At 48.0% G+C, this 22,733-nt stretch overlaps 2 protein-coding genes and 1 long non-coding RNA gene across 5 annotated transcripts in view; 2 read left to right on the top strand and 1 right to left on the bottom strand.

Moving 5' to 3' along the window:
• The window catches only part of LOC120391875 (nuclear receptor ROR-beta-like), a 37,044-nt gene extending 29,514 nt beyond the window's left edge, over window positions 1-7,530 (top strand). The window contains exons 7-10 of the mRNA XM_039516100.1: window positions 4,251-4,358; window positions 5,124-5,234; window positions 6,195-6,307; window positions 7,312-7,530. Of these exons, the coding sequence (XP_039372034.1) occupies window positions 4,251-4,358; window positions 5,124-5,234; window positions 6,195-6,307; window positions 7,312-7,473 (494 nt within the window). The 3' untranslated portion in view covers window positions 7,474-7,530. The remainder of the gene's footprint in view (window positions 1-4,250; window positions 4,359-5,123; window positions 5,235-6,194; window positions 6,308-7,311) is intronic.
• Window positions 7,531-9,040: 1,510 nt separating this feature from the next.
• LOC120391876 lies at window positions 9,041-12,954 on the bottom strand. The gene is made up of 3 exons (XR_005591510.1): window positions 12,899-12,954; window positions 9,577-9,727; window positions 9,041-9,248 (listed from the first exon to the last, which is right to left on the bottom strand). It is a non-coding gene; the product is annotated as an uncharacterized LOC120391876 (long non-coding RNA).
• A 1,621-nt stretch (window positions 12,955-14,575) lies between these two features.
• SCAMP4 (secretory carrier membrane protein 4) overlaps window positions 14,576-22,733 on the top strand; it is a 31,476-nt gene continuing 23,318 nt past the window's right edge. The window contains exon 1 of one of the 3 annotated variants that reach the window (XM_039515959.1): window positions 14,576-14,758. Coding sequence is in view for 1 of the 3 variants with exons in the window: in XM_039515958.1 (XP_039371892.1) it covers window positions 15,532-15,637 (106 nt within the window). In the remaining 2 variants the exon portion in view is untranslated. Of the gene's footprint in view, window positions 14,819-15,516; window positions 15,638-22,733 lie in introns of those variants that run through there. The other 2 variants (XM_039515961.1, XM_039515958.1) reach the window with 2 other exon arrangements.

Genomic DNA, 22,733 nt, shown 5'->3' with positions numbered 1-22,733 from the left:
CAGCACAATGGGGCTGGCCTAGTGCCCCAGGGGCTGGGGAGCCAGGCACAGCCCCCTAGCTGGCCCTTACATGCCCCCATCGGAACCTCGGTGGTGGGTGGGGGCGGGGCTAGGGTGGGAGGGGGCGGAGCCAATGTGAAAGGCTTCAGCGCCGTTTAGCACAGAGCACTATGGAGATTCTGGGCTGCTCTGGTCTATGGAGAAGCCCATAAGCTGCTCTCCAGAGGCTGCTGTATATTAGAGCCCCTTGGGGCTGCTCTGATTTACGCCGGGGCCATTCCCAGGCGTTGCGCCTCATAAAAGATTAGGGTTGGAAGAGACCTCAGGCCGTCACCTAGTCCAACCTCCTGGAGGCTCAGCCTGGGATTTCAACAGGGGGACGTCCACAGGGCCACTTCCTCGTTCCTTCCCTTCTCTGCTCTCTCTTCCCCTCTCCTTGCTTTTCTCTCCTCTCTCCCCCACCAACACTTCTCCCTCTGACTCACCCCCACCCTCCTCCTTCCCCCGCCGTCTGCATCCCTTCTTCTTCTTCCTCCCTCTTTTTCCAGACGGAGGTGGGTCTGGCTCACCTTCTTAGCACACACTGAGCCCCGCTGCCCCCCCCCACCCCGAATCTCCCACCTCATGACACACGCAGGTCCCTCTTCCCACTGTGGACAGGTGGAGTGGGTGGGGAGGAGGATCCCAAGAACTGGCAGGAGCTGGAACCCAGAGCCAATGGGGGAGCCCCTCAGACACCACTGGTGATGGTGGGAGGCCCAGGGGGCATCTCACGGCATGGGGTCCCTGGCTCAAGAGCCTCCTCACTGGCTCTCCTGCTTGGGAGGCGATGAGGGGCAGGGGCATCTCCCAGCACCCACCCCTTCCTGGAGAGATGGAAGCGTACACACACACACACACACACACACACACCAGCCTCTCTGCCGTCAGCCCAGTGGCCTGGGCAGCTTATCGTCTCCAGAACCAGCTTGGAGACAAGTCGTCCTGCCTGGCCTCTTTCTGATCACACCCAGCAGCTGGTGGTGCTGGGTCAGGGAGAGAGAACAGGAAACATGAAGGCGCCCGGGGCGGAGAACCAGGATCACGTAGAGCCACAGCCTTGATGGTCCGTAACCTCCAGAGGTAACGCGCCCCAGGGTGCCAGGCTGGGAATGCTCAGGGATTAGCCGAGTCAGAGAAAAGCACAATCCCCCTGTTCACCAAGCTTTCCCCATTGCCAGGCCCACCCGTGGGCCCGACCTTTATTAAAGGTCCTGCGTGTAGATGGGCTCAACTATTAATGTCCAGGTCTGGAGTTCAGCCCCCACCGGGTTTGGAGGGGTTCAGATCCAGAGTTTCGCTTTGGCTCATTAGGAAGCTCAGAGAAAGCAACAGATTTTGGATCCAGGTCTGGTTTTCAATGCCCCCGCCCCCCCACTCCCCACAAGTACAGGGGCGTTGGGATCTTGGGGGGTACCAGGTGTGTCTCTCTGCAGCTTCCAGCTCCCATAAGCATACAAGTGCATTTCAGATCCAACCTCTTAACCCCTGGGGATCCCCCTCCCACCCAACGACCACTAAGGAATAGAAGGAAATGATCCTGCACCAATAATCATGGATGAGACCTGAGAAGTCTCTTCCATCTCTGCTTCCTAGGGGCCTGATCTTCAGCAGTGCTCCAACTCCAGCTGTGTCAATGGGGGCTGCAGATGCTCAGCCCTCCTGAAAACCCTTGTGAATCTAGCTAGTTCTCACAGCATCCGTCTCTTAGGTATCCTTGCCCTCATAGAGTCAGAAAGGACCGGAGTTCTGATGCTGATTCAGCCAATGACTCGCGGGGCAAATCGCGTCCCCTCTCTGTGCCTCAGTTTCCCATACCTACCTCCCAGGGGTGATGTGAGGGTAACTTAGTGAATGTCTGAGCAGTGCCCTACACATCTGCAGCACCGTATAAATGTTGTAGTAACAATGCTGGCTGTTTTATCCACTTTTAGGCCTGAATAGTGCGGATTCTCTCTTGCCAGCGCAAAGCGGGTATAAAATGATCCCGCTGTGAGCTGGTAGCACTGGTGCAAATAACTGTCCAGAACTACTAAAGAATCAGGCCCTGGGTTTCCAGTCAGTTTCACTTTCCAGCCGTCAGGCACTAACTAAAGCGGGTTGGAATTTTTCATTTGCAATGAGGGAGGGGGTGTTTCCAACCAAAAATGGCTTTTTTGTCCAAGTGGAAATTTCCCTGGGAATTGTCGGACGTTGCTGAAATTTTTAATTGAAAACCCAGAAAACTTTTGAAGAAAAATATCCATGAAAATGACGCGCTCTTTGTTCTTGTCTACGTTTCCCTGGGAATTAAGTCACCTTTCCTGACCGGCTCAGCCACTAACCCCACAGTGGAGGGTCAGATTTCCCATTACTGCAACTACTGCTCCTCTCTGAACGCTAACGCGACGGCTCTGACCTTCTCCCCTCTAGAAATATTCCAGTAGCCAGAGCCAAGCGTAGAATCCACTTCTATTATTGTTATTTCTGATCTGGATTGCAGGAGGGCCTTGGAGCCCCACTCACAGATCAGGTCCCCCTGTGTAAGCTGCCGTCCTGCCTCAAAGAGGCAGCGGTCAAAGCAGCAATAATCTCCAAGCCTTCAGGTTCCCAGCTCACAAGGGTGGCCCTGGTCTGCATTGTATCAGCAAGGTCACGCCCCTAAAGGAAACAGTCCTGCACCCACTGAAGTTGAAGGGAGTTTTGCCATTGACTTGAATGGGATCGGGTCCGAATGATGAAGCTACAGGTGTTCACTCAGCCAATGTTACAGGTCTCTTGATGGACTCTTAGCAGCCGACTTGAATTGGTGGGAGCGCTTCCTTGTGCCTGGATCCTAGCTTCCCTCCAGCTGTCCGTTGTTTTGTTGTTGTTTTAAGGGCAGTGAATCTCACCAGGAAAGTGCCAGGGTAAAAGTTGTTCTTTTTAGGAATCAGCAAACAGAGAAACAAATCCCCGAGGTTTCTAACAACCTCTCGGTGCATTTAAGAGAACGGATGGTGCTCATTGGCTTTCTGTGCTATATTCAGCTCTCAGGGGGGAAACAGATTAACCCACTTCGCTTTTGTGTTCCACTCCGAAGTCCCAAGTTAGTTTTTTTGTCTGCGTCGAGCGCTGGTGCAATCCCAACACATCAGGACTGGCTTAAAATGCAAAACCCTGCTTTCACTGCCATTTATAAACTACAGCAGAAGTACAGGAACATCTGTGCACTTTTGCTACTGAGAAGGAAAGGTGAAGGAGGAGTCTCCGACCCTGGGGCCTGCAGCCAATCCCGTGTGCTTTCTGGTTGCGTACAGATGATTGTTTACCATTGAGAGCTCTCACCACGTGTGCAGTCCCCGACACTCCCTTCCTGTTAGATTTTCACACAGGAAGGCCCCAATCCTACAGTCAGGTCCATGCTAGCAGATCAGACTGCAGGACTGGGGAGTCAAAATTTGGTGTTACGCTCCCCCGGGTCTGATTCTCCATTGCACTGCCATTTACACCAGGGAAAAGCATCCGTCCATTTTGCCCTGATGTAAACCACCACACGAGGTGTAGGGTGAGGATGGAGAATCAGGCCACGTCTGCAGTGCAGGCTAACTGCGAGTTGGGCAATCCTGGGTTAGTCATCTCCCAGTAACCCAGCTTCCTAGAGCACAGCCATACCACTGCCGTAATACCCCCACATCCACCCTGGCGCTGTGCATGGTTGTGAGAGACAATGCAGATAGCTGGGCACCTCCTGGCTACATCTGTTTATATAGCAACCTGCATTGGTTCCTCACCAGTGTCTTCCCTCCTGCAACCTATGCTCCTCCCTCCAAGTTCCATGCAGGTTGCTACACTTAAAACCAATTGCTGCCTAGTTTCTATGTCTTAGCACATGGAATCTAACCAACCTCTTCATTTCTTCCTTCCATTTTTTTATTTTGTTTTTACCTGCTCCTTTCTTTGTAATCCACCGTTACATTGATCATTTGATCTCTGCTTTCCGTTGCTAACTGACTGGGTCATATTTCCCTTTGTTGAAATATCATGGTCACAAATTGCTCTTTAAAAAAAAAATTGGGATTTTTTTAAACACTTTAAAAAAATCATTTGGAATTTACACTTGAATTGGGGGGTGGCGGGGTTGTTGGTCTGGATTTTTTTTTTTTTTTGGTCCTTGGATGACGGAAATGCTCCCTTACCCTCCTCCTTTCCCTCCTCCTCCTCGTTGTCTGTTGTCTTTCTGCCTGCATTAGGTTGCCTGGAAGTGCTTCTGATCCGAATGATTCGGGCATTCAACCCTTTAAATAACACGGTGCTCTTCGAGGGGAAATACGGCGGCCTGCAGATGTTCAAGTCGCTTGGTAAGAGCTGGTTTGTTCACTTTTGTCCTCGCAGGGTGATGGGGGTGAGTTTATGACTCTTCTTTAAAGCTTCTTATGGTGAAAACATAGCAGTGACTCCAACCAGAAGGGGCCCAGTCACTGCAGTAACTTTATGGCAAGGAGTAAGGGGGAAAGCATCAGAAGCACCTAAGGGATTTAGGAACATAATGAAAGTCACTGAGTCTTGTCCTCCTGTCTCCCCAACTGTCTAGCACTTCTTGCAGAATCCCATGGTTTATATTCTCAGAGGCTGGCTAGCAAATGGGCCAGTGGCTACTGGGCTCTAGGCTGTCATTCTGACCCCAGCCTAGATCGGGTGCCTCCCAAGGGTGTATCCAGCTAATGGCTGGTTGTTCTTTGTGCCGCAAGCTGATGGGTCTCAGTCTGGGCCTAGTGGACGTGTGCTAACAAAGTGTAGGTCCCGACCCTGCACCCATTGATTTTAATGGGCATTGGCAGTGGTGCAGGGCCATGTGGAGGTGGCATTCACCCCAGTGCCTTTGGCTTGTGATGCAGGGATTCTTTTATTGGAGACCTGCTGGGTTCCTCCCCATTTGCCTGCTTAGTCTCCGGGAGCCTTCTAAGTGACTCCCTTCCCTCTCCTGCTCCAGGAGAGGAGCCCAGAGACTTGGCTGTTGTTGCGAGCAGGAGTTGCCCTGTGGGGACAAAGGCAAATTTCTTGCAGCAAAGGGGTCTGCGGCACTGGGACGTGATGTGCTTCTCATTCCCATGTCTTCTCTTTAGGCTGCGACGACCTTATCAACGCCATCTTTGAGCTCGGGAGGAACCTGTGCCGGCTACAGCTCTCGGATGAGGAGATTGCCCTGTTCACTGCAGCCATCCTGCTCTCTCCAGGTAGGTGCAGAGGGGGACAGGCGAATGGCAATGTCTGTTCTGCATTCAAGGAGCTCGCAGAGCCGCAAGCTCCAGGAGAGAGTGTTTTGGCTGTGATTCTGGGGAGAGTTCACCCTAAGCCCTATCAGAGAAATTGAAGACCCACTAAGATCATTGTCAGGTGGAGCAAACGAAGCGCATGGATCTGACCTGGCTGCTGATGGAGTCTATGGCAAAACTCCCCAGTGAGAGCAGGACCGAAGCCCGAGTTTCTGCTGCTTTTAGGGTTAGCAGCAGAGGTAGCCCTCAAGGAGCACAGCAGTTGCTTGGGAAGTTGCTTGCATGTAGCGCATCTTTCAGCTCTTTGCTGGAGGGACTGAGCGCTTTGGTTGAAGAGGCTTGTACTAAACAGAAATCCCACTCCAAGATCCAGGGAGAGCTGCCTGATGTTCTCCAACTTTGCTCTCCTCCTTCAAGCCTCAAAGCCTTGTAGTAGTAATCCACTCTCATGTAGTAATCCACTCTCATGCTTCAGGGTGTAAAACTGATGGCTGCTGGGGTCAGGAAAGAACTGCCCCTGTACACAGTTGGGCGCTAGTGGGGGCCGAGCTGTTCTCAAGCATCAGGCATTGGCCACCAACAGAGGCAGCATGTCAGACCAATGGCCCAGTGGAAAACCCTTGTAACCTTAAGTGCCGTACTGAGCCCCCTTCTGCCCCCTTTTCTCTACTTCCCACCAGATCTGGTTCTGGAATTTGGAGCCCTCTCCAGCCAAGACATATGTGCGAGGGCAAGCGAGAGGTGTCACTGTGGGGGGGGGGGGGCAATGATCACAAAGCAAAGCAGTGACCTGTAGCTCCCTGCATATGAAGGGCAGGAAGATCAGTTAAGGAAATACCCCCTCCCCGCAGCGTTGCCATGCTAGGCAGGACTCCGAGCCATTTCCCAGGGCTGACGTGAGCTTTGGCTATTGATTCGCAGATCGCCCGTGGCTCACGGAATCCAAGAAGGTGCAGAAGCTCCAGGACAAGATCTACATAGCCCTGCAGCACGAGATCCAGAAGAAACACTCCAGCGAGGATAAGCTCTCGAAGGTAACGGAGCTGACTGGGAGCAGCCAGGCGGAACGGGGGTGGAGTTGCACTAAGGAAAAAACAAGGGCTGAACATCAAGGGAAAATGGTCTTGCTACCGAGGACAGTTGGGATTGGCTCTCAGCGGGGGAGGGTAGCCTTAATCCTGGGGACATTTACAACTAAACTAGACAAAGACCTTGGCGGATAGACCATAGAGATACTCCTGCGTTGGCTGGATTCGCTAGGTCCTACGGGAATAGGTCTCACTTCCTAAATGTTAAGGCCATTAGAATCTTCTGACCCTGCATAGCACAAGGCCTCTAGCACTGAGTGAACGGGCTACATCCTTTCTAACGGCGCTTCATCAAGGCTGGATTCTGCCCTGACATACAGCCCTGGGCTGGGAGGGGGCAGAGCATCACCGCAGAGTTCTCCCACCGCCTGGGGTGAGCTTTGTTACTTAATTATAGTGGAACCTGCTGCAGGGACCGGCCAAGGAAGCGCTCCTCTCACTCAAGTGCAAGAGGCCTGTGCGTTAAGAATGGAGGGGTTAGGGTTCGAGTTCCAGGTGTGGGTGAGGTTTACGTATCAGCCGTCTGTAGCGCAAGGGCTCGTTTGTGACTCTCAGGATCGAGTGGTTGCGGTACCATCGAGCGGGCAGGAGGAAACCTCAGCCGTAGATTTTCAGGGCAGTTGAAAGCCAACCCAGCTGCTCCCTTTATTTTCCAGGCCCCAGCGGGAGCCAAATCATTTCCCCCTAGGAAATGCAAGCCCCTAGGATAGATGCATTGCACTGGTTCAAAACAGGGCTTGACCTGGTGCCTCTCAGCCCTGGTCCGTTCCCAGAGGCAGCCACCCAGGTGCAGCACACCATCTTCAGGGGTTCACGCTGCTGTAGCCGCCTCGCTGTCATGACACCATGCCACGTCTAGCTAAGCCCCATCCAGCGACCGCAAAGCTTGGGTATGACCGGTGCACAGCAATGCTGATCGCAAGCCCAAATCTCACTTCCTTCCCCTGCAGATGATTTCCAAGCTGCCCTTGATGAAAACCATCTGCAACCTGCACTTGGACAAGTTGGAGTTTTTCCGGCTTCTGCATCCAGAGACCGCTATGAACTTTCCGCCCCTGTACAAGGAAGTATTCAACTCGGAGCTCCAGTACAGCGACCCACGAGAGAGCTAAGGCTCGGAGGGCCAGACCCTGTTTCATTTCCCAAAGTCTGGAGAGGAACAGAAACATTGGGGGCCGGGGAGGTTCATTTAACTCAAATAACCAAACCCAAGAGACCCTACGGGGTGAGGTGATCTGCCCCTCTGCCCCATCTCCTCGCTGTGGTTTGCAATAGCTCTTGAATGTAATGCACCTTGAAGGACAAGTGAACTGACTTTGCCATACCGGTGAAATGAATGTGAAATTTCCACTCCCTCGAGGAGACGCTCCAGTACCGTACCAACACCTTCCCTTAGTGCATGAATCACCATGGGGCACACACATGCCCATGCAACAAAGCAAAGGAACCCAGCTGCCAGCACTCATCCCAGGACCAGCCCTTGTTCTCCTCTTGTTTCATATGTATTTGTTTGTTTTAAATTAAATAAACGCCAGAAGGATGGAAAGAAAAAGGGGCAATACAGACTTGGTGGGATAGGTGGCTAACCAAAAACAGGCAGGGGATGGGAAGAGAAGTAGAGTCGGGAGTTGAATTGGACTGAAGCATGGAGGGAAAAGAAGACAAAAGTAGCATCTTACTTTTAATGTGCCCTGGGCTTAATGACTATCCAAGGAGCAGGGGGACAGAGCCAGGCCTGTAATGACTGGGCCACTCGGTGGAAAACAGGGAAGTAGAAATTCAACATCATATCCCCTTATGAAGAATCTAGCAGGGTAACTGTCCAAATCTAACCAGAAGGGATGCAAGTGGGGTCTGCACAGGGGTTAGACTCCCTGTGATCAATGGTTTGAATGCAGGGTCAGCTGTTCCCGTCACGCCTCCGAATGCCACACATGTGAGTCTTTCAGGGAAGCCCCCGTCTTTCCTGTACGATCCTGGGCACTTTCTCTAAGAGAAGGGGTTTGCCTCTCTACCTGTGGCCAAATACCACTCTCCAGCTGCTGCTGTGCACTGCCCTCCCCGAGGCAGCTGCATTTTAGAGGTGCTGTGTGTATATAGTGTCCGTGCTTTGGGGCGCCAGGCACTGCTGTAACTGTTGTTGTTATAAGCAGTCGTTCGTTCGGGCCATGGCTGTCGTATTTATTTATTTGTATAGAGTCCCCTTTTAAAGTGAAATTCCCCGTCTCGGATCAGGTCCGGTGACCTTTTCATCTCCCTAACCTCATCCAGCACTGCCATGTTAACCCTTCTTCTCCCAGAGGTGTAACCCACTCAGTGTAGTGCTCTGTCCCATTTTAGTGGGGGCTGGGCATAGACAGAGGTTACTGAGCCTACTGCAGTGTTAGCTTCCTAACGTTGGTCTTCTTGCTCGGGCAGTAGCGGCTTGTGTTTTTTAGAACCACAGGTCCCAGGTCCATCCCTGCTACTGACATCCCAGCTGGGAATGCAGTGTTACCAAGGCATCCCGGGCCTCCTTTGGTGCTGACTCCCACACCGCGCCTTGCACCTCCTTGTAAGGGCGGTTAATGTTCTCGTTCTCCAGTCAACATAGGCTGCAAAGCGCGGTACCTGCCAAGCGTAACAGGGTTAGGGAAAAGCGGCATGCGGCTGCTCTGGTCCTCGAGGTCGAATCATCCTTGACCCCATTTTTTCAGGAGCTTTTAGCTCCTGATTTTGATGTTTTTTAGGATTCACTCACTGAGCTGAACAGAAATCAGGGTTCTCTCTCAGTGGATCTTTTTAGTCACAGCAAAGTTACTAGGCGGTGATGGGGGCAGCGGTCGTTATTCCCCCCTCTAGCATCTTCTCCTCCCCAGAGTTTCAGTTTTGGAAGAAGCTGATGCCTCTGAGGGAAAAAAAAGAGGGAATATATTTGTGCAATCATTTGGGTGGAGGGATACCATCTCCTTCCACGCTGTGTAACAGCCCATAGGTTGATTATACTGCTGGAGAGATTAAACTGTCACCTACTGTGGATTATTTATTAGTTCCTGCTCCTGCTCCCACTGTTGCCAATGCCAAATCGTACAAGAAGAAAACCTTCTTGCCAGAGGAACAGTGGTTCCTACTGATAAATAGTCAAACTCCCAACTCCTTGCCCTTTTTCTTACTTATTTCTTATGTAATTAACCTCCCCCATCCTATAAGGTACCAAGAAGGTTTGAACCCACTACCTTCATTTCTATAGTACAGCCCGCTCCATCTCTTGAGGTGAACAAGTAACTCCATTAGCCAGCACTAATCATACGTTTTTCTTCTGCGGGTGGCCCAGCTCCCGGAGAGGAACATGCTTTGCACTTATTCAGGCAAACCTCCCGATGAAGTCTATGGAGTAAAAATGGAGTAAGAACTTGGGACTTTCATTTTCCCTTAAAGCCACCATACACAAAATAAAGCTGGACATCATTTCTCGTTTGTTAAGCACGGTTAGATGTCTGTAGTGGAAAATATCAGAATTCTCCACCTCCGTTTATTAACATGGCGTTTTTCTCCACTGATTGCATGTTCCCAAATTCACTCATCTTTCAGAAGAAGGCTGCTGGCTTTCCCAGTAGCCCGTTGCAGTATCTAGTGCCATGTATTGTTCTCCAGGGCAGTGTTAGCAGGGGTGGGGACGGGATATTGCTTTTTGTGCTACACCCTCTGATCCCAGAACTTTGTGGACTTGAAAAGTCAGTATTGCCTTTTTCATACACGGGGTTGTGCCTTTTTAAAAATCATTTCCAACCGCACCGATTGCTGGTCGGCTATCTTCCTTGATGGAAGGCAGACCTTAGGGGGCTAGCACAGCGAGGAAGGAATGTGCTTTGTTAAAGAGGCTTTTGTCAGTTTCTGTGAGAGGACAGAAATCCCTTTCTTAAAGGCAATAGCCGCAGGTGTTCTGAAATGTTTGGGGGGAAAAAAGGCACAACTCCCCCTTCCCTTTTGTGTCTTTGATGTTCTCCGGACAAGGTTAAAAGTCGCCATTTTCATGTCATTAGCGAAGAAGCCAAGAGAGCACCTTAAATCTGGAAAGACTGAGCCCTCACCACTGAAACTGCAATTTCCCTGCTTGCGACACAGCGTATGTCAAATGGGAGAAATTTTGGATTCTGAGCAATAAAAGCCCACAGAGAAATTTAAGGAAGAGACTGGAAACATAAGACATTGTAACCCAACCTGCCAAACTGCAGGAAGCAGCACTTTTTTTTTTCTTTTTAAAGGCACCGAATTGTTGGTAAAATTAAATTTTTTTTAATATATAAACCAGTTTGTTAAAACTCGGAGTTTTGGCCCTTTTCACAAGTAACATTAACCTCCAACCGCTGAACGAAAGTAGGCCATGCGTGATTATTTAAAACAACCTGTTAGGTGGAGATCTTCAAAGCCACCTAGGGGAATTTAGGCATGTTGAAATTAATGTGAGTTGGGCATCTAACTCCCCTAGGCACCGTTGCAAATCTCCACCTACATGTGTACCGTATATACTTGTGTATAAGATAACCCTTTGTATAAATCACCCCCTAACTTAACACTGCAAAGCTCAGTGTCCCACGTAGGCCAGTTTCCATATACTCTTGTTCTGGCTGCACTGTCCAGCTCCGGGCTTGGGACCTGCCCTCCAGCCCCCCCACCAAGCTTTCCAAGCCTTTTACACCTTTTCCTCTGCTTCTCCTCTCACCTTTGCCCCTTCTGTTCAATGTTATTCCCAGTGTAGTCAAAGGTAGCTTTGCCAGTGGGGCCTGATTCGCCAAGCTGCTGAGCACCCTCATCTCCTACTGACTTGTATGCCACTTGAGGGTACTCTGCACCTTGCGGGATCAGGCCCCAGGTTCAGTCACTGGGTTATCATACTCACTGTAGGCATAGGAGTGTGCCACCCACCTGCCTCACAAATTAATAGCTTGGCATTCTAACAGATGTAATGAATGCTCCCCTTCCCCCATATGGGAATGAAACTGGGATTTGCAGGGCTGAACGTAGGGACCTCTGTTGCTTCAGCTGAAGGAGTAACTCCATGGGCTGGTAGCAATTACCCACTTATGTGGGTAAGAGATTGGAGACAAGGCTTGTAACATATGCTGCATCATTGGGGTATACATACATTTCTCAGTTTATATGCCAGTATACATGGTGGGCCTTAGTGTAAATAAGATTAAGGCCTTTTGACACCACTCTGCCAATCTGAAGCGGACTTAAAGTGCAATTACACACAGTTTAAGGCCCCTTTATGCTGCCAGAGTGGATTAAATGAGGCTCAGTGTAAGTGGGAATCAGACCTGGTGGATACACACACAGACACACACAACAAGCAATATAAAGATAAGATCACGGGTAAAATTTTCAAAAGTGCCTATGTGACTTAGGCACTTCAACACCTTTGAGGCTCTTGGTCTGAATACTACAGATTTCGGTGGGAGTCAGACATCTACATCCCCTTGAGAATGGGGACCTAAGTGCTGTTTTCAAAAGAAACTTGGGCACTTAGGAGCCTCTAACTTTCAATGAGACTTAGTCATTTTTGACAATGACTCTTAAGAGCCTAAATCAGGTGCTTTTGAAAATTTCACACCATGTCTCTCTGACTTACAGCGCCATGCTGAGCAGGCTTTAGATAGTTGGATGGGTTTCATTCGTTTGCTTTCCTTTTTTATTTAAAATTGAATTGCGGAACCAAACAAAAAGCGAGAACTCACTCTTTGCCAGATGAAGATCTAATATATATATTTTGTTTTATATGAACATTTAGCTGAGTGTGTTTTTCCACCTCTAGACCCCTCACACTGTGTATAAAAAGAAGAAATGGCTAATATATATTCTTGTGAATGTTGGTGCAAAAGAGAAAATATATAACATTGCAGTCAGTTTTATGTTATTTTTATCTATATGAATGAAATGCAGAAATGCAAAGCATTTTTCCATCTAACACAACACACACACACACACACCCTACCACCACCATCTGTAGGTACAGACAGGTTTTATGGAAATGTTTTACTTTTTAGACTTAGGAAAACACTTCTGTTCTCATTGAATGTCCTGTCTTGTAAGATTGTAATTTCTATTTTTGTAAAGAAAAAAAAAAACCTAACAAAATAATGAAACTTCCTCTTATGAATCGGCCAGCTAGGAAGGGGGTGGGGGTGGGGGGAAGGGAAATGTTAATTTAAGGGGCGGGGGGGCTTTGTTTGGATTTTTCATAAAAGTACTAGAATATATGGGGGTGACCTTTTAATGAGGTGGATTCTATAGAGAGAGAGATGTATATTGCACAAGATTTATGGAAAGAAAAATAAAGTCTGTTTTACAGGAGGAAAATGTGTTGGAAGTATTGAATTTGACTCCTCTTTCTTAGCAGAAAGCCCCAAGCCCACTTGAATCCAGGGAGAGTCTTTTTATGGATTTCAAGGGGCTTTCTGGGACAGGCTGTCACTGAAACCCCATTCACAAGGTACTCAATGCCTGACTTTTAGACCTATGGTACTATCCGGGGTGAAACTAACTTAAAGGACTTACCGGTACTCCAGAGTCCTTAGGAGGGGCGGGGCCTCTAAATCCCCAGGCCCTTTAAATTGCCGCCAGGGGAAGCCAATCTGCCTTGGTATGACGCACCAGCTTACTTTCACCTCTGGGTACTATTCAGATGCTTACAGTTAGGCATATGATTACGGGCCTGGTTGAATTGGCTAGTTGCCTGAGGGAAAGCGCTGAAGGGAAATTGTGAATGGTGAGTCACTGTCCAGTTCCGGTACCCACAATTCAAGGACGTTGATAAATTGGAGAGGGTTCAGAGAAGAGCCATGAGAAAGATTAAGGGATTAGAAAACCTGCCTTAGAGTGACACACTCAAGGAGCTCAACTTATTTAGCTTAACAAAGAGAAGGCTAAGGAGTGACTTGATTACAGTCCTAAGTACCTGCCTGAAGAATAAATATTTAATAACAGGCTCTTCAATCTTCTAATACAATCCAATGGCTGGAAGTTGAAAGCCAGACAAATTCAGACAGGAAATAAGCTGTACATTTTTAATTAGCAATTTACCAAGGGTCATGGCCTCCATCGCTGAAAATCAAGATTGGCTGTTTTTCTAACAGATCTGCTCTAAGACTGATTTGGGGGCAGTGCTCTGGCCTGTGCTATTCAAGAAGTCAGACTTAGATGGTCACAACCATCCCTTAGAATCTACCAATCTAGGAAAAACTGTGAGCTGCTGCTGAGTTCTGAGGAAAACTGCTGGGAGGCCTGGGTAGAGCTGGGGAACCCTGCCAAATGGTAGGGAGGCTTGTGCAGTGCCCCTAGCAATGAGGGGAAGAATCTACATGGTCAGTGTAAGACAGGCCCAGAAGCAAGGGGTTGACTCCAGAGAGAGAGGCCCAGGAGTAGGGGTAAGAGGATGCCCAGGTTTGAGGCGCCCTCCTTGCGGCAGCTCCCCACGCTCTGCCCTGAGGCACCCCCCCCCCCCCCTGCGCCCCAGCTCACTCCTGATCCACCTCCTCCCCGAGCACGCCATGGCTGCTTCACTTCTCCCGCCTCCCAGGCTTGCGGCGCCTAAGCTGATTGGCCCCACAAGCCTGGGAGGCGGGAGAAGTGAAGCAGCCACGGCATGCTCGGGGAGGAGTCGGGGCAGGGGTGAGCTGGGGCAGGGAGTTCCCCTGTGTGACGCCCCCCCCTTACTTGCTGCATGTGGCCCTCCCCGCACTCCCCTGCCCTAGCTCCCTCTGCCTAAATGCCGGCAGCGACCGGGGCGGTTGAAGATCTGGCCGCCCCGGTCGCTGCCGAAGAAAATGGCGCCCCCCAAATTCCAGTGCCCTAGGCGACCGCCTAGGTCGCCTAAATGGTTGCACCGGCCCTGCCTGCACACCGTGGCAGGGTCCGACCGAACCGGCGTTGACCAGCCCTCTGGGCACTAAACCGAGGGACAGGGACGTGCCTTGCAGCGAAGGGCGTCTCGCGGCCCCGGAGCTGCAGCCTGCAAAGGCCAGGGGTGGGTGCTAAGGGGCAGAGGCCTAAGGTGTGTGTGTGTGGGGGGGGTGCAGATGCCAGTCCCATCAGTGACCCCAGGTGGTGGCCAGCAGCCTCCACCCTACCCCTGGCAGGCTCAGGCAAGCCCTGGCTTCGCCTTTCACACACCTCCCTTATAAAATTGTCCCCCGCAGGCCGCCGTAGGCCAATATCCGCCTGTCCCTCCCACCCGGCTTCAGACAACCCCCCCTGGTCACATGATGGAGGGACGCCGAGGGGCATGTTGGGAGAGAGAGTCATCGTCACGGCTCGCGTCGGCGGCGATAAGCCGCCCTGGAACTACAACTCCCGGTGTGCCCCGCGGCTGTTACTAAGGGCTGGAGGGAGCGGAGGGCTTGGGCGGCTGATGCTGAGGTAAGGGCGATAAACAGCAGCGCGGGTCGCTGCCCCCTGCGGGAGCGGCCCCTCGCCCCGGTTAGTAATGGGGGGTGGTAACCGGGCCCCCAGCCCAGGTGAATAATTAATGGGGGGGTAGCCAGCTCCCCCCCCAGCCCAGGTGAATAATTAATGGGGGGGGTAGCCAGCCCCCCCCCAGCCCAGGTGAGTAATTAATGGGGGGGTAGCCAGCCCCCCCCAGCCCAGGCGAGTAATTAATGGGGGGGTAGCCAGCCCCCCCCAGCCCAGGCGAGTAATTAATGGGGGGGTAGCCAGCCCCCCCCAGCCCAGGTGAATAATTAATGGGGGGGTAGCCAGCCCCCCCCAGCCCAGGTGAATAATTAATGGGGGGGTAGCCAGCCCCAGCCCAGGTGAGTAATTAATGGGGGGGTAGCCAGCCCCCCCCCCCCCAGGCGAGTAATTAATGGGGGGGTAGCCAGCCCCCCCCAGCCCAGGTGAATAATTAATGGGGGGGTAGCCAGCCCCCCCCCAGCCCAGGTGAATAATTAATGGGGGGGTAGCCAGCCCCCCCCAGCCCAGGCGAGTAATTAATGGGGGGGTAGCCAGCCCCCCCCCAGCCCAGGTGAGTAATTAATGGGGGAGGGGGTGTAGCCAGCCCCCCCAGCCCAGGTGAATAATTAATGGGGGAGGGGGGTGTAACCAGGCAGACCTCTTCTCCCCCCACCTCCCCTTGGCACTGGGGACTGATTGGATTGGAAACACTTCTCTCTCCAACCCCCCTGCCCTAAACAATGCGCTGTCCCCCAAGTCTGACTATTCAGCAACAAGTTGTCAGTGGCTGGTTCCCACCCATATTTCCTCTACCAAGTTTTGCACCTTGTCGCCTTGTGATTTGTGGTGAGTTGAGTGCGTAATTGCCTGGTTTGTGGATGCAAATGACCATTTTGCATGTGTGGCAATTGAGGTAATTCTGTATTATGAGTGTTCAGCAAGTAAGAAGGGTGGGAGTGCTGTCTTGTAAGCTGTGCAGGTGAAAGGAGAGGCTGATTGCACAGTGAATGCAAGGGAAAATTACATCTGTAATGAATGGGGGTTTTGCACATGTGGTGATTGCAAGAAGAGTGGAAGTTTTTTCAAAGTGTGTCTTGGGCACTAGTAGTTCCAAGAGAGATGGTTTTCCTTTCTCCTCTTCTTTTTGCTTTTTACTACAATACCTTTTGCTAAATATATTCTGAAACTGTATTTCTCTCACACTAGTGATGAGACCTTTGTGGTATTTATCTCAGCTGTAGACATTTGACATGTAAATAATTGATGATTTATTTTTGTGTGTTTTTAATTTTACTTTGGATGTTACTGTTGTCTGCTGCAGAGGTCCTATTTGCTAGGCCAATCTGAGTAATTTACTTCTGGGGGAATTCTGCATTACTGTGTGTGTGCAGAATTCATGTCCCCTGCAGATTTATTTTCTTCCCTGCAGAAAAATGACTTCTGATGGGGGAGCAAAGGGAAGCCCCAAGAGCAGTCATTCACCCCTTCCCGGCAGCACAGGCAGGTCGGTTCAGGCACCTGGAGCAGCCAATAGAGACATAAATCACCACTGTGTGTGTGTGTGTGAAGGGGTGGGCGGTTGTGAGAGAGAGACACTGTCCCTCTTCACTATTGCGGCATGCTTGGCATGGAGGGGTAGTGCTTCAAAGTGTGTCTGAGGAGGTAGGTGTGGGGCAGGCTGTCCCCTCAGAAAGAGCAGAACATAGCAGCCTGCCCGCTTGGTGAATTGTTCCCATTGTTTTTGTGAATTCCCCCAGGAGTATAAAACCGGTGTAAAAGTTTTAAGGTTCCTTTACATGGTCAGAGTGGTGTAAAGGACAGTATGGCCTTATAAATGCGTATGGTGCTTTACTGATTACAACTGGTCTAAATTTTTGGACCGAAAAAAATTCTTATTAAAATGTGCTCTGTGAACTGTTTGCCTACTGACTTTTCTGAAGATAGTCAGTAGCCAATACAAATTGCGAGTTTGATTCCCCAGCCCTCACTTGCTCTTCAGTTGCCTATGCTGTAACACTGAGCATATGGCTGCATAAAGGGTCAAACCTGGCTACATTACTATTAGGCAAGGGGGGTTGGGGATTTCCTCCAATGCTGCCCACTCCCATTCTCCATCCATTGTATTGTACTTTAAATAAATTACCTAAATAATTGAAACCAGCATGATTATATTGTGTTTTAATAAATAAAATATGCAGAATTTTAAAATATTGTGCGCAGAATTTTTAATTTTTTGGTGCAGAATTCCCCCAGGAGTAGTAGTTGTAATGCAGTGCGAAAGCACAGAGAAACACACATTGGAAAAGCAAGTCTTTCTCTCCTCCTCTGAGGCCCACGCCTGCAATCTCTTACTCATATGAGTAAGGCTTATTCACAGGAGTAACTCCATTGAAGCCAATGTCTGTCTATCATGTTTTTGTCGTGTGGGATCTTACATAGAGTAGGTAGGATATATGGTTGTAAATAGTCCACCCAGGGGTATGGGGAAAATTGTGTTTGGCTTCCATAAACTGCCTTCTGCAAGTGCCTGTATAGGTGTTGAGAGGAAGCATGGCAGTAGCATATATTGTAAGTAGGCTTGGCAAAACTTGGTTTGTTTTTTATAATTTTGACAGATAATATTGTCTATTTTAAGCATTTTAAATTTTTGTATCAATTTAAATTTTTACAGTTCCAGGAAACTAGGGGGGGAGGCAATAATTAATGACTGTAAACATCAAGATTCAAAAAGCTGACAGTTTGTGTTTTAACGGTCATAAAACTTCAACATCACACATCAAAATATACAAAATAAATATCCTTCACTCAAGCTCTAAGTTCTCAAGCACCATTTTTCTTTGCCCATCTGTAAATTTTGTTTTATTCTTGATGGAAATTATTATTTTTTTTTTGATCAGTTTGGCTGTGTGTGGTGAATTGACATTTATCAGTAAAAATCGCATCCTTCTGAGCCTGATTGTAAGCTATAGACATCCTTGGAAATCTAATTAACATAGCGCAGCCCCTAGGCTGTCTATTGACAGAAGAGAGAGTGTTTTTGTCTCATCTTTCCAGCAACTCAGGATTAGGAGCGTGCAAAGGTGAAAGCTCCCTCTCTAGCCTGACAGTGAAACTGGCTATAAACAAAAGTAAAATTGAATTCTTTTATTTTGATCATCCATTTTCCTGTTTCTCTTTTAGGTACTCATATGGCCCCCATTATCTGAGTGCCTCACAATCTTTAATATATTTATCCACACAACACCCTTGTGAAGTAGGGGAGTGCTTTTATCCCCATTGTACAGATGGGGAGCTGAGGCATAAGGAGACTAAGGGGCAGATATTTAGAAGTAGTTAGGTGCCTAACTCCCATTGACTTCAATGTGATTTAGGTGGTGCCTAGATACTTTTTAAAAATCCGTCCCTAAGTGGCTTGCTGAAGGTCACACAGGCAGTTTCTGACAGAGCAGGGACTTGAACCTGGCTCTCCCAAGTAACTCTATAATCTAAGAACAAAGTGTAGGCCATATTTGCAGGTTGTCAGGGGAGTCTATCTTGGGGCAAGCAATAGCTTCATGGGGAACAAAACATTGATAACGGGTTCTTCAATCTAACAGACAAAGTTAGAACAAGAACCAATGGCTGGAAGTTGAAGCGAGAAAAATTCAGACTGGAAATAAGGCACACATTTTTAACAGTGAGGTTAATTAGCCATGGAACAATTTACCAAGGATTGTGGTAGATTCTACATCACAGACAATTTTTAAAGTAAGGTTAACTATTTTTCTAAAAAATCTGTTCTAGTTCAAACAGGAATTAATGAATGGAAGTGCTGTGACATGTTATCCAGGAGGTCAGACTAAATGATCGCAATGGTCCCTTTTGGCCTTATCTGTGATTATAGATAATATAATCATGCATCAGATGAAGTGGGTATTCACCCACAAAAGCTTTTGCTCCAATACGTCTGTTAGTCTATAAGGTGCCACAGGACTCTGTCGCTATGAACCTGAAAGTCTCAGGTTAGCATCCTAACAGCTGGACTGTCCTTTCTCCAAGCTGAGAGAAATTCAAAAAATCAATGAAAGGCACAAACAGCGAGAAATAAATCCGATTTAAAACTTTCCCTTCTGACAACCTAAGATATTAGTAACATGGGTAAAGAAATACATTTATTTATGACCTATGACTTTAAACATGATGTATCCCTTTAATGTAGTTTTTTTGCCCGCTTCCTGTGCAGACAACAGTATCCTGTTTCTTACATTTTTAAAACAAAATGTTACCCTCAACAAGACACAAGGGCATTTTGTATTTTTGAAATGGAGACAGTAGCAGCTTTCATTGAACCTCATCTTGGTTTTGTGAGTCATGTGAATTGGACTGTAAACTTTGAGTTATTCATGTTTGCTTAGGAGCATAGTGGAAAAGGGAAGTGCATTTTACATCCAGATTTCCTTTAGTTTCCCCCCAGCAAGATGGATTTTAACTGAAAAGTCTTGGCTGCAGAGTGGTGGGGTGATGCATTTTTAATCTGTTCTTTTCAGTTAACTTAAAAAAGTTTCTACATGAACGTACAATAGAACTTATGTTTCTGTTAGTATCTCTCGTACGACTGCATCACAAGACACAAGTCAGTTATGGTCTCTATGTGCAGATGTAACTGCTCATCCGTATCTCTTCTTGCTTAACTGATCAATATTTGCAGTGCAGCTGTTTCACAACACTTGTATCTTGCAGCCAGAGTTCACTGATGGCTAAGACTTCTTCAAATAGAAATATAGCATTGTACGGGCCATATATGCTCAAGTCAATGGGAACTGAGCAACATTGTCACCTTGCAGGAGCAGGATCTTTCTTCTGTTTTATCATAAATCTAAGGTGTCTTCTCCTCTAACATACAAGCAAGTATTTGCAGGAGTCCCTGCCAAAATAAATGACAAGTTGGGAGTGTGTAATAACGACTCAATTACAAAGCCATTTCAGAGCACTAAAGAAAAGTACTTTAAGGTCCAAGCCAACAATGTAAGTGCATATTCTCATACAAAGAGTTTGAGCTTGCGCCTACTGAATTCCATGGCAAAATGTCCATGGACTTCAGTGGGAGCAGGATTGAGGCCCAAAGCCAACACAACTAGAGGAATCTAAATCGTGGAACCTGATCCTGCAACACTTAACTTGCTCGTTGGTTTTGTCTTAGTTGCAAAAAAGTGGTGGTGGTGGGGGGGGGGGGGCTTGGTTTTTTGTTTTGTTTTTTTACATTGAATTTGCTGTTTCAAAAAAACACCCTTTTTGGAGTGAAAACATGGACTTCAGTGAGATTGCTCATGTAAGTAAAGGTTGCAGAACAGGGCAGGCAGCTGTATTCATTCATGTGCTGTAGTATAAAATCATATGTGAGATTTAGTAAGAGTTTGAGCCCTGTCTACACTTAAAATTTAGGTTGACATAGCTACCTCAGTCAGGAGTATGAAGAATCCCCACCCCTTGAGCGCCATAGCTATGCCGACGCAACGCCTAGTGTAGATGCTGCTGTGTTGACAGAAGAATGCTTCTGTTGACCTTGCTACTGTTACTCAGGGAGGTGGTGGTCTGTACTAATGGTAAAATCCCGTCCATCCGTGTGCAATGTGTGTACACTAGGGGGTTATGCTGGCATAGCTGTAATGACATATAGTGCAAATATACCCTAGGAAGGTTAATGAGAGTAAAGAGTTAAGAAAAGTTATCTTTTCTCTTAGATGCTTTTAATTAATTATAACACTTTTTTTTAGTGAAAACAATATATGGGGAAACTGAAACTCTGGGATGTTGTAACATGGCTCTCTGCAATGCCAGAGATATAATCCAGGAATTCTCCTCGGTTGCACTCTCTAAGCACTATACTGTCCCCCCTCCCGTTAGGATTTTAAGGACTGATTAGCGTGGGAGCACACTATCTGCATTCCTCCGGCCTGAAAAAATGACCCCGTTTGTTTACTGATCTTTCAGTAATAGATTTTTCTTTCTATTGACATTTTAATGTAATTGGTTGAATTATGTGACTTGTTCTTTCCAAAAAATGTTGTTCTTTGTCAAAAGCAGCTGCGTGTGGTAGGGCCAAATTTAATTTGAACTTCTGTCTTCATGCTTTATTTCCTGTTTACACAACACAAAAGGAACAAGGCAAAGCAAAAAAAAAATATAAGCCTCAATTTATGAATCATGTTTTAAGTTTAAAATGCCTGTCAGACAGAGTGAAGAGGTGGTGGTGGCTGGTTGTTTGTATTGTGATAGTCCTTCGGGCCCCAACTCAGATTGGGGTCCCATTGTGCCGGGCACTGTGCAAACACATAGTAAGGGACAGGTCTGGCCCCGAAAAACTTACAATTTACATAGATCTCGTCTACGCTAAACCGTACCAGTAGAGTTAAAGTGATGCAACCTCCCTAGTGAGGATGCAGTTACACCAGTATAAAGGTGCTTTATACCCTGTATCTCTCTTTCTGGATGGGAAGGGGAATAAGCTATCCTGGTATGAGTCATCTTTGTACCCGTATAACTGTCCACATTAAAGCTATGTCAGCACTAGCACTTCTGTCGTTAAAACTTACGTCGCTCAGGGGTGTGACCCCGACTGACATAAATTATACCGACAGAAGCGCTGGTGTGGACAGCGCTCTGTTGGCAGGAGATGGGGGTTGGGATGGTTTAATTATGTCGATGGGAGAGCTCTCTCCTGTCAGCACAGAGCGGCTACATAGGAGATCTTACTGCGGTGCAGCTGCTTTGATACAACTCTGCTGCTGTAAGGTGTCTAGTGTAGACATAGCCTAAGGATTGTACCAGTATAACTAGATCCGTGTTAAAAAAAAAATCATATCACTAAGCAAAATAGATATCCTGGTGCAAAATGACAGGTTTCAGAGTGATAGCCGTGTTAGTCTGTATCAGCAAAAACGCGGAGTCCTTGTGGCACCTTAGAGACTAACACATTTATTTGGGCATAAGCTTTCATGGGCTAAAACCCACTTCATCAGATGCATGGAGTGGAAAATACAGTAGCAGGCATATATACATAGTACATGAAAAGATGAGTTGCCTTACCAAGTGGGGGGGTCAATCTAACGATTCAATTAACAGTACCAAGGGAGGAAATATCACTTTTGTAGTGGTAATGAGGGTGGCCCATTTCAAATAGTTGACAAGAAGGTGTGAGTAACAGTATGGGGAAGTTCGGTTTTGTAATGACTGGGAGTGGATGGGTCATTACAAAACCCAATTTGCCCCTGCTGTTACTTGGTGTGCAGACCAAGCGATAGACAAGACTGATAAAGGGTGGGAGAAGAAACAGAGGGTCAGAGATGTAAAGTGAGTTGCCTCAAGTCACAACAATTTAGTGGTTTTCTCCTGGCTCACAAGTTCAGTGCCCTAGTCTTGAGATCACACTGCAGTGTGAGGTGGAACTTGTACGTGTCTGTTGTTTGTCATATTAAAGTAAGGGCTGACTTTTTTTTCCTTTCATTTTACCAGTTATTTTTGTTGGTACACCTCTACCCCGTTATAATGCCACCCTATGTAACACGAATTCGGATATAACGCGGTAAAGCAGTGCTCTGGGGGGGCGGGGCTGCGCGCTCCAGCGGATCAAATCAAGTTCGATATAACGTGGTTTCACCTATAACGTGGTAAGATTTTTTTGGCTCCCGAGGACAGTGTTATATTGAGGTAGAGGTGGGCTTAAAATTCTGGTTTAGAACTGTGGCCAAAACAAAGTTTTTTGTTTTGTTTTTGTTTTTTAAAGGATTCTTTGTTTTCAGCTTGGGTTTTACTGAAAGCATTGGCACACATTTTCTGTCTTTAAATATCAAGAAGATAGAATCAGCTATCTGTGGTTCAGGACCCAAACCTGCAGCTTTTATTCACGTGGTTAATTCGACTGAAGTCAGTGGAATTGCTGAGGAGACTAAGGATTGCATGATTG

This window comes from Mauremys reevesii, linkage group 26 (genome assembly GCF_016161935.1).
Source record: "Mauremys reevesii isolate NIE-2019 linkage group 26, ASM1616193v1, whole genome shotgun sequence".
Lineage (NCBI taxonomy): Eukaryota > Metazoa > Chordata > Testudines > Geoemydidae > Mauremys > Mauremys reevesii.
This window is presented reverse-complemented; position numbering and strand designations above follow the sequence as displayed.